The 11570-nt window shown below is 43.3% G+C and overlaps 1 protein-coding gene across 1 annotated transcript; it reads left to right on the forward strand.

The window, feature by feature from the left end:
• Positions 2751 to 8743, forward strand: GPHB5 (glycoprotein hormone beta 5). Its single transcript, XM_021075408.1, has 2 exons — positions 2751 to 2969; positions 7544 to 8743. Exons 1-2 carry the CDS (start codon positions 2766 to 2768, stop codon positions 7730 to 7732), a joined length of 393 nt encoding a protein of 130 aa, XP_020931067.1. The 5' UTR covers positions 2751 to 2765; the 3' UTR covers positions 7733 to 8743.

The following is an 11570-nucleotide window of genomic DNA, read 5'->3' on the forward strand; positions in this document are numbered from 1 at the left end:
TCCCTTTTGTCTGTCTTTATCTTGTGACACTGCAGACACAAGTATGTATGTTTCAGGTCTCTTCTGTAAGGGTTGAACAGGCTCAGGTCAGGATGGCAGCTCACTGCTGATTGGCCAGCTCTTGGCCCAGCAAGTTAGGAAGATTCTACCAGGTAAGCGGTCTATCCCCATATTACTCCAGGTCTGGTTATACTGCCCCCAGCCTGAAAAGCTAAAGAGAATTCTTTATCCCAAACCTAGTGCAATTTCTATAAAATATATATTATTGTCTGACTCTAGAGATAGGTATTTTGATGGTATAGTGATGGATTCACTAAGGGTTATATGTTTGGAAAAAAAAAATCAAATCCTTAATGAGTAGCATGTCTATTTAAAGAACACCTTTCTTTGAAGAAAGCAGAAATGCCTTCATTTCTTTATTTAGTATCATTTATTTATTAACATGCATCTTAAATGTCCCAGGATATGTCATTATTAGTTATGATATGTAAACTCCTAAAGGCAAGGATGGTGCCTGCTTCATTTATTTTTTAGAGCACCCAGAATAAGGCTATGAATGATGAGGTTTTTAATCCATTTTTATGCTACATTTGCAGACTAGAATGTAAACTATGTCTCATCCTCATAAAAAATACTATTTCAGGAGTTCCCTTTGTGGCTCAGTGGTTAACAAACCCATGAGGATGTAGGTTGGATCCCTGGCCTCGCTCAGGGGGCTAAGGATCTGGCATTGCCATGAGTTGTGGTATAGATCGCTGATGCGGCTAGGATCCCGTGTCGCTGTGGCTCTGGTGGAGGCTGATGGCTTGACCCCTAGCCTGGAACATTCCATATGCGAAGGTGTGGGCTTAAAAAAAGCAAAAGAATACTATTTCAGTTTAGACTTTTAAGAACCAGAAATTGAATGAAACATTTCCATTAGAACAGCACTGAATATCCTTACATGCAGCACACATGCATACTTATTGGTTTAATTTTTAAAGTATCAAGATTAGTTGACTTTCTAAGATAAAACACTGCTCAATGTAGAAAATGTAAAACATGCTGACAACTACATGGAAGAAGTAAAAAGTTGTCTTTATTTCCCATGCTGGAAGATAATCACTTTGAACCTCCTAGTATTTTTTTCCTGTGTGATTCATTTAAAATTGTTACGAATATGATCCAATCCTTAAACTAACTTTAAGACATTCAAAATATTTCTTCTCACTGTGATTTCCATGTTTTTGGTTAGTGAGCCCCTGTTCTTTCCAGGAAGATTTATTGTTTCGTTATTTTTCAATGCATTGAAATGTATTATGAGTTGAGGGAAAGAGTTTGCCCTGAGCTGCTGGTGCCCGCCTTCTGTTTCGAAGGAAAGTTGTGGTTACCATGAAGGAAAATCTAATCCATCTTGCCCCAGTGCACTTGTTCTCCCAGAGCCAGGTGAACTACCTTTGACTGTTTCCGTAGGATTATGTCACCCACCAAGGTAACTTTCTGTTTCAGTAGGTGATGTTAAGAAACAAAACAACACCCTTTACGTTAATCACTTTTGGAAATGAGAGAAGGGCTTTATGTCCCAAGGCTTTGATGTGTTCAGTGGTTCCTGTAAGGCTCTGCCTCCCTTTCGTTTTGATTGACAAGACCTTTCCTATATATTTGAGCAATCAAGCAGCCCAATAATAGAGGGTAGAGGTATTTTCCCAGAGCAAACTAGTACCACTCGGGGTGGTGACTTTCTGAAACCTTAGGTGCAAGTTTCAGCTTTAAAAGAAGAGTTCACTCCAGCAAAATCAGGTAAGTGCTTCTTCACACTTGTAGCTCCATTCCTACTGAGGGTAAGTCCAGAAAACCCTGCTAAGATGTAGGAGCAGTGAGATCAGTTTGGGAATAAATAACTTTGTAGCCTAATTCATAATGAATTGGGGCCATTCTATAAGTGCAGGGTCCACCCTAGTTTGAACATCTAGGTATGTTCTGACTGCTGGGGCCAAGCATGAAAGCAGTGATTCTGACTCCTAAGAGCATAGGGAATGACCAAGACACAGAGAAGCTAGACCTGGCTGCAGAATGGGGTTATGTTTTAAACACCCTTGATGCTTTGCATCATTTGGATATAAATTCAATCACAATGAGGTACCTATCACAGTGGAGGTATAATTGTAGCAAGTAGGACACATTTTCATGAATGGCCACCAAGTCAGATGCATGTGTCCATATCTTCTGCATACCCAAGTTTGGTGGGGGGTTGGTTGGGTTAGCAGTTATACATGTGAAGCATACAACTGTTATTTCTCTATCTCCTCCCCCTATGCCCCGTCTGTGACATTGGAAATATAATTTTGAGCAGAACATGTACCAAGTACCCTGGGTCTGAATACAAATTATTTGTGTGTGTACATGAAATATGATAGGATAGGCATTGCTTTGGGTGTTACTCTTACTTTGTGTTCATTTTGAGGCGACCGTTGGAACATACTTCTTTAACACACAAGCCAAGCCCAGCAGTTGGGAGGCTCCAAGGTAAAGCATGAAGATACCCTTGGAAGATGGGTTGTCTAGGAAGCTCAGTGAGCCAATGGAATCCATCCTGGAGCTGCTTGGAAGGAACTTCTAGCATTCGTGTGGGAGTTTGTGGGCATTGATAATTTCTCGCCCCATTTCTCCTTAAATGGCTAAGAGCAGAGTCCCTTTAATGACAACCAACATGCTATTGGCCGCCTCAGGGTGGCAGCTAGATCTGTTAATAAACTGTCTTTTCTTTCCCTCTCCTGGGGAACAGCATGAGGCTGGCACACCTGGTCCTTGGTCCCATGATTCTTCTCCTTCTGGCTGGCTGCGCCTGTGTCCTCAGCACCTCCAGCGGGAACCTGCGCACGTTTGTGGGCTGTGCCGTGAGGGAGTTTACCTTCCTGGCCAAGAAGCCGGGCTGCAGGGGCCTTCGGATCACCACGGATGCCTGCTGGGGACGCTGTGAAACCTGGGAGGTGAGTCCCAAGACCAGCCCAGGTGGTCGTGCCTTTAGGGCCAGCCACTTGGCCTAGCTCTTTTTTAAGAAATGTATTTAAAATTTTTTTTATGGCTGCACCCATAGCATATGGAAGTTTCTGGGCCAGGGATTGAATCCAAGCTGCAGCTGTGACCTACACTGCAGCTGTGGTAACACTGGATCTTTTAACCCAATGTGCCAGGCTAGAAATGGAAGCTGCACCTCCGCATCAGCCTGAGCTGCTGCAGTTAGATTCTTAACCTGCTGCACCATGGGCGGGAACTTCTGCCTGATTCTTACTTTCTTTCTTTCTTTTCTTTTCTTTTTCTTTTATTATAGACTAGCAATTTTATTTTTTTAAGCATTTTTTTATTACTCAAATGAATTTGTTACATCTGTAGTTGTGTAATGATCATAACAATCTAATTTCACAGGATTTCCATCCCACAGCCTAGGCACATCCCCCCACCCCCCAAACTGTCTCCTCAGGACACCATAAGTTTTTCATTTACTTTATAATGAAATGAGGTAGAACTGGGGTACCTACACTTCCCTGTGGATTAAATAAATAAACAAATCAACTACATGGTATCCCCAAAAGTAATCTGGAAGGAACATGAATGACATTGCCCTTCTAAGAGAGCATTGATTAATTTAATAACATGCTTTACACGATGTCTGTGTATTTGGGGATCACCTCCGGGAGTTCAAGGTGTAATTTTTTTCTACCCTTTTCACAGATGATGCTGAAGAATTCAAGGGATGGCTGACTGCAAAGTCATGTAGGGAGGGGTCAGCAGAAAGTTTGGAAAAAATTCTTGGTTCAAGCTTGTAAAGGAAAACTATTCCTTGTATCCCTCCACCTGTGCAAAAGCCAGCCATTTACCTGGAGAGACCCTCAGCTAATAGTGGGTGAGGGGAAGTCTCAGCCCATCCTCAGTGCTTTGCCCAGAGCCCCCCTCTCTCCCTCCCCCCCCAGGATAATTCCTGGGGGACCCTCAGAGATTACCAGGGACAGATACATTGGGGCCTTTTATATGTAATTACATCAAGCTTTTAAAGAGATATTGCATTTAAAATGGGATAAAATCTCAAAGTTAGGACCCTATTGGGCTGAGACAAGGAGACGTTGAGGGGTGAGGAGAAAGAGGGCTGTTCAACACCGCATCAGCTCACATCACAGAGTGACTGCTGCCTCTTCCCACTGGGGCCTGAGCTGGTGACTACGGAGGTGGTAGATCTGATCTTGTCACCCTGGCTCAAAAGCTTTTTTTCATATCCCTGTCCATATTTATTCCTTGATGCCCGTCTCCAGTAGCAACTCCACTAAGCCTTTTCTGACTGTCAGGTTAGCCTACTCTACCTTTTTTTTGTTGTTTTAATTTTATTTGAGTATACTTACAATGTTGTGTTAGTTTCAGGGTTACAGCAAAGTGAATCAGTTGTACATGTACATATGCATATATCCATTCCCTTTCAGATTCTTTTTCCATATATGTTATTACACAGTATTGAGTAGACATCTCTTACCCATCTATTTTATATACAGAGTATGTATATGTTAATCCCAACCTCCTAACTTATGCCTCCTCTCCATGTTTACCCTTTGGTAACCATAAGTTTGGTTTCAAAATCTCTGTTTCTGTTTTGTGAATAAGTTCATTTGCATCATCTTTATTATATTCCACATATTAGTGATCTCATATGATGTTTGTTCTTCTCTACCTGACTTACTTCACTTACATACGCTACCTTTTGTCTTACTTCCTCCCCCACCACACACTAGGTTTTAAGTTTTTTGAGAGCAGAGATTGATTCTTGCACCTTTCACAGTTCTTGTCAGAGTGATGTGTACATACAAGGGTTTTGATAAATGTCTGTTGAATTACAATGGATGATCCTTTCCTGGAGTCCTATACCCTCTTGACCAGTCAAGCCCATTTAGAAGTCCATGAGCACTGTTTGAAAGGGAAAAGTGTCCTTCTCCCCAGAGACTCAGAAAAATCTGCTGTCACTGGGGTAAACTCATGGCCCCATGAAGTGAAGTGAAAACTCAATTGTAGTGGATACCTGACATGAAACTTCTGGCGATGCTTTCTTGTATCCAGGGAGTGGCCAGGTGGTGCCTTCTCTGCTCACAGCTGTGTCTAGGCTATTTGGAGCTGTTATTGCCCTCCAGTCTCAAACCTCTATTCCCCTTATTTCAGCCCATCTTTTCTTCCCCTTATAAATCAGTGAACATCTTTAATTGGCTAACAGTCATCTACAAGAGGTTAGGGACTGTGTTCTCACTGGAGAAATGGAAGGAAGGACTAAGACCATCCAAGAACAAGGTTCTCATTAAAGTCAGCCAGCTTTAATTATGCCTTTACTGTGCTATCAAAAGGGAGGTGCCTTATAGAAAATAAACAAAAGTATGATTTATTCCCCTTCCCCTGCCCCAGTCTAAAAGTTTCTGAGATGTAAGGCACTTATTTTTGGTAACTTAACTGGGGAGCATGTCTGAAAATAAGGACGTTCATGATGACAAAGTAGCTGGATTTACTTTGAAGTCTGAACTGTTGCTGAAAATAGTCTTTGCTCATGGCCTGGGTTTAGGGTTGCCTGTGTTAGCAAAAAGCCCCAATGAAACCAAACCAGGATCCCAGTTAAAGCTGAATGAATGTCAGATTAAAAAAAAAAACCACCCCCCTTTTTTTCCTTTTTGGTATAAATCTTTCCCATGCAATCTTTGGGACGTACTTATATTTTAAAAATTGTTGTTTATTTGAAATTCAAATTTTATAGGATATTCTGTATTTTATCTGGCAATGGTGCCTGGGATTCCAGATTTCTGAGTGTAAGAGGACATGAAACAAACTGAGGAAGGATAAAATGTTACTTGATGATGAGGAGGAAGAAGGTGATGTTAAATTAAACTCTACAAGAGGTTAGGGACTGTGTTCTCACTGGAGAAATGGAAGGAAGGACTAAGACCAGAGGCAAGACCATTATTTCTGTGACATTCACGTAAGAACTTCATCCTGGTTCTCCATTAAACACATGTCATTTGCCCAGGACCAGTGAAGCTGCTGTCTTTGGAAAGCTTGTTGGTTGTTATTTTTATTATTACGTTCTTACTTTTGAAATTGCTCTGATGAGAACAATGGATTGTTTACATTTACTGAACACTTAATTGGTGCTGAGTGGGTGCATCCAGGACATTTTACCCTCTCAAACAGTGCTCGTGGGCTTCTAAGTGGGCTCGACTGGGGAAGAGGGTGTAGGACTCCAGGAAAGGATCATCTCTTATAACTCAACAGATATCAAAAGCCTTGTGTGATGCACAAGCTGTATTTCCACAACAGTGCTGTTTTACAGATGAGGAAACTGAGGCTTCAAGAAGTTCAGTGGATTTCCAAGGTCTTCAACAAGTGACAGGACAGGAATTTCAAGCTTAGAGTGTCTGACTGTAGAGTTTGAGATTTTAATTTCTACTTTGTGCTGGTTTCCTGATCTATTTATTAAAATTATCTTTGAATTCATGACTACTAAAAGGTGAAGGAAGGAAGTGAATCCTTCAGTGATCAGAACCACTGCACAGGGCATTCAAGGACCTGCTTTGCTCTGTCTTCTTTCATTGATTCAACAAATAGTTGTTGGGAATCTCCAGCGTTCCAGGAACCACTCTAGGGAGTAGAGTTATAGCAGTGAGTAAAATGGGCAAAAACCCTTGTCCTAATGGAGTTTCCTTTCTGGAGTGGGAGAAACACTATGCAAATAAATAAAATATATAATATATCATGTAGTCCTGACAGGTGCTTCAGAAAAAAATAAAGCAGGAAGAGGAAGAGGAGAGGAAGAGGAAGTGGCTGGGTGTGGAGGTGGAATGTTGCAACTTTAAACAGGATGGTCAGGAAAGGCTTTCCAGAGAGTGCAAGGTTGGAACAAAAACCCAAGGTTGAAGAAGGAGTGGATCACAGGGGAGAAGGGTGTCAGGCAGAGGGAAGAGCAAGTGCAAAGGTTCTGGAGAGGCCCTGTTGCTCCTGGGTTTGAGGAACAGTTGGAGACTCCTGTGGCTGGAGCAGAGGGCGGGAGCCAGAAATACAGGGTTGTGGAAACCTGAAGGTGGAGGTGCAGGGAGATGGTGTAGGGTCTTGAGGGTGATTGTAAGGACTTTGACTTTTGCTCTGAGTGAGATGGGAAACCACATGGGCTTTAAGCAGAGGGGAGATAGGATCGGACCTATTTTAAAAGGATCACTTGGGGCTATCCTGTCATAAATAGACCTTAGGGTGTAAAAGCTGAAGTGAGAAGACCAGTTAGAAGGCTTTTTGCAATGGCCAAGATTATTCATTTGCTAAGTATTTAGCACCTGCTGTGCACCATGGGGTCTTCTGGGAGCTCAGGAGATGAGAGTGAACAAAATCACCTTCCTGCTTTCAGAAGTTTGCTATCTCCTGGGAAGAAAACAACAAACATGGAAAGAGATGAATAACAAGCTAATTTCTGATGGTGATAAATGGTAGCAAGCAAATGAAGCAAGACAGTATGTTCTAATGGGTTTTCTGTTTTCTCCCTGGGGGGGGACAGAAGCCCATTCTGGAGCCCCCCTACATTGAAGCCTACCATCGAGTCTGTACCTACAATGAGACCAAGCAGGTGACGGTCAAGTTGCCCAACTGTGCCCCGGGAGTCGACCCCTTCTATACCTATCCCATGGCTGTGCGCTGTGACTGCGGGGCCTGCTCCACTGCCACCACGGAGTGTGAGACCATCTGAAGCTGCTGTGACCTGTAGAACCCAGCCAGCAGCCTTAAGCCTCATGGACCCCCTGCTCTGTCAGCATAGCAGCTATACCCCCGGACTGAGGACAGCTGAATTTGGACCACACTGTGGAGGAGGTTACCTGTCACCCTACACCCAGCTCAGGCACAGGGCCCAGAGGTGATATGCTTATACGAAAAGTGCCAAGCAATATTTGTGTCTTCACAAAATTCACACACTGCAAATTAATTTCTCTTTACCTTGAATCTCAGAATGTAATTCTTGGATCACAACCCTCCTCCAACTTGGATTTATAATAGGCCAATGTTTTCAAAGCATTGGGCATAATTTGGAAATGGGACTAGAAGGTCTTTAAATTCTCATGTCTTATAATGATGGGTCCCCAACTAGATTTATGATCAAAGTGCAAGAAATTAATAAAACCAGTGCTTTAGTCCTCATGCCCTCTGAGGAAATCTAGTTGCAAGCATCCTTAGAGAAAATACTGTTCTTTGGTTTTAACTGAGCGGTTGCTTGCACAAGAACTAGAGATTGCTCAGATTGGAAAAGGGAGGGCAATAGTAGCTCAAACTGAAAGGAGTCTGGGTTTGGGTGATTCTTTTCCCAAGCAAAATTCCAAAAATACCTTTAATATCCTTGATTAAGAGGCCCCTTTATGATAAAAAAATCAGAAAATATATGTTGTATAATCTTAAAAACTAATGAAACCAAACTCATGTTTTTAGACTCATGTGATGCTTCCCCAAAGCTCTGCCCAAAATGATCAGTCACAACTGTTCTTTCCCATTTAGCATATTTTAAATTTAAACTGGAATTTTTCCAGTTCAAAAGATTTACATGTTTGTGGGGTAAAACTGCACTGCTGACTCAGAGGAAAAAAGTCTGAGATGGTCTAGCTTTTGCCCTCTTGAAAATCTTACAGCAGCTGATTCTCTGACTTAAAAAAAAAAACTCTAATGTTACACAAGTGTCTTTAATTCTGACATTCTTGAGGTTGAAATTAACCTTGTTCCTTTTTCACATTACTCCAGGAAAATCTGTATTAATGCCAATAAAATATTTCCTCTGTCTCTTGAATTCATGAAACCCTTTCAGAAAAGTCTTTTTATTCTCTAACACACTTGGAACAACAATAACAAGCACCATAAAAACAAGCCGAAAATTATACTTACTTGCACATTGATTTAGGCTGTCATATTTAGTAGGGATGCAGATTTTGTCTGTGAACCATGAGTCCCAAAGGTAGCTCAGTCTGTATTCATAACCCTGATATATCGGAGCAGGGAGCCAGAAGTCCCCTTTCGATGAGGAACCAATGAGGCCCCATGAAAACAATAGAGAAGAGCTTAGCATTTATGGTCAAGGACTGTGGGGCTGAGGTGGGCATCTAGGAACAGAGGGTGTGAGGAACATCCATTCCAGCTTTTAGGGCAGATGTGTTTGTAGGTAGGAAAGTCACTCCACATGAAAAGCTGTTGAGTGTTTGGGGTCTCTGCTGGGGTGGAGAGTGGTGCCTAAGGATAATATTGGAAGGCATCATTCGGGTGTTTTCAACCCCTTCCTAAAACTTCTTTCAGGATTTTCTGCGAGAAAGAGCTGCTGCTTAACAAAACTCAGGGGGAAAAGCAGAGGAAATAAGGGCTTGTCAGAGTTTGAGAAAAGTTGACAGGTAGCATCAGGAAGGGTCCTAGTGGGAAACAAATAATGCCCGGTGGTGGGATATTGAGGAGAATTAAATGAAGAGGTTCTTTATAAGTGTGAGGACACAGCTAAGGAAAGCAACAAGCTAAGACTGGAGAAACATTTCTAGATGCTTGTTGGGGGCAATGGAAACCTGGGCTGAAGTACTGGGAAGAGGAGTGATTACCAGACCTAGAAGGGAGCTGGAGGGGATGGGAGATGGCAGGAGCTGTGGCTTTTTGTAGGAGGACGCAGACATTGTCGTTTTGAGGCCTGGGGTGGAGGGAGGTGGGGGGCAAATACTCCAACCTCATGTCACTCCTGTGCCTTCATCTTCTGCAGAAGCAAATGGGGAGGCAGAGAATCAGGGAGACAATTGGTACAGCTCATCAATGTTGGCCACCTGGGAAGCACATTGGAGAAGGGTGGGAAGTGGCTCTAAAGAGGGCGAGTGGATAAAATATCCCCTAGGAAGCTCTTGGGAAGATTAGTTGGGATGCCACAGGGAGTAATGCTGGCCTGAGAGCCATCACGTAAGCTGTAAGATGCCCAGGTGGTGAATTGGGATGGGATTCGAGTGGAAAGATGTGTACTGGCCAAAATAATTTTGACAACCTGTAAGAGAGGAGGGAACAAGGGTAATTATCAGGGCTGTGGGATTAATTGGTTGTTAAGGGCAGTCAAAGCACTCAGGGCTTGGTATAAAAGCCGCATTTGAATCAACTCTTCTGAAGCAGCTGGGCAGGCTGCAGTGAAAATGGGGCTTCTCCCCACCTAATTGGAAGCACAGTTGAATTTTCAAAAAGACTGAATCCACCACCCTGGCTCCTGCATGTAAGTCAAGGTTCTCATGAGATGGCAATGGGTTACAGAGACCTGAAATGGGGACAACACCTGGATGACCTTGAGAGACCCTCAACAGAGAGGCTGGTTCCTCCTTCCTGGAGGAATCAGGCTCCCAGTGCTTGGAGACCAGGCTAAGGCCTCATCAGAGGAGGCGGATTTACATGATGATGCCTGGCCTCCTCAAGTAATCCCTCATTTGTTGTACATGGACAAGTAGGGTCGAGTATCAGGATGACCTGGTTGGGAAGGAATTTCCCTGTGGTGGGATAAGTGAGATTTTCCACCAAGGAGCACCAAGACTTGACTAACGGAGAGGAGGAGGGGGATGCTCTTGGGAATGGATCCCGAGAGTGCCATCCTGGGATGAGGGGGGAGGGTGGCGGAATATAAGGCCAGATAAGGAGAGTTTAATGGGGACATTCTCCCATGACCTGGGATTTAGGTCCCCACAAAAGCCCCTGGACCTTGCTCGTGTGCTGTTGGGATGGCTCCCTAAAGCTTGGGGGAAACGGTGGCTTACATTAATGAGGAGAAGATGCTAGACTGTCCTGGCAAAGTATTTGAGGACAACAGGCTCAGAGTGGGGCTGCTGCTCTGTTCACCTGCAGGGTTCAGTGGACACTCCCTTCACTAAAGCAATGAGGGATATACCAGTGAGGGGCTTTTGCATCACAGAAAAGCTTGACAGTGGCTGTTATCAGTAGTCGGGGGTCGGTAGCAGGAGAAACTGCCTCTGGCCAGGCTGCCTGTTAGCAGAGGTGAGGGGATATGAAGTAGTCGAGATCTGGTGTGACAGGGCGCTGTCAGAGGCAAGGGGAACATAGTTGCTCTAAGAGGCAGAAAAGCTGCAAAGTCTCTAATCCACAGGATCTCTGGTGCTGGCTATTAAGCCTACAACACTGTTTCTGGTATTCAAACAACTTCTATAGTAGGTTTACTATAATCAGAAAAGTTATTAATGAAAAGGAGGAAAAATGTCTCTTTGCTAAACTTGAATCTTTTTCAAGTCTCTCTCGTCCCTCTTCCTGTCTCCCTCTCTGCCATTCTTTTTTCCTCCCTCCCTCCCTTCCACAAATACTTATTAACTCTAACTTCATGCAAGGGACTGTCTTGGGAAATGAGGATATAAGCATTGTTTCCATGTATGGATTTCTTACTATAAGCAGTCACCTTTATTGCCCTTTCACCATCATTGTTTTACAAATGATGAGACCGAAGCTCAGAGAAGTCAGGTAACTTGCCTAAGACCAGACAGCTGACTGGCAGCACGTGCCAGGTTTCTCTGACCCAGAACCAAATGCTTTCC

This window comes from Sus scrofa, chromosome 1 (genome assembly GCF_000003025.6).
Source record: "Sus scrofa isolate TJ Tabasco breed Duroc chromosome 1, Sscrofa11.1, whole genome shotgun sequence".
Taxonomy (NCBI): domain Eukaryota; kingdom Metazoa; phylum Chordata; class Mammalia; order Artiodactyla; family Suidae; genus Sus; species Sus scrofa.

Excerpts from the sequence above, each read along its gene's own strand:
- GPHB5 (XM_021075408.1), top strand. The coding sequence starts at position 2,766 with ATGAGGCTGGCACACCTGGTCCTTGGTCCCATGATTCTTCTCCTTCTG. Across the intron at positions 2,970-7,543 it reads GACGCTGTGAAACCTGGGAG|AAGCCCATTCTGGAGCCCCC; the intron begins GTGAGTCCCAAG and ends GGGGGGGGACAG.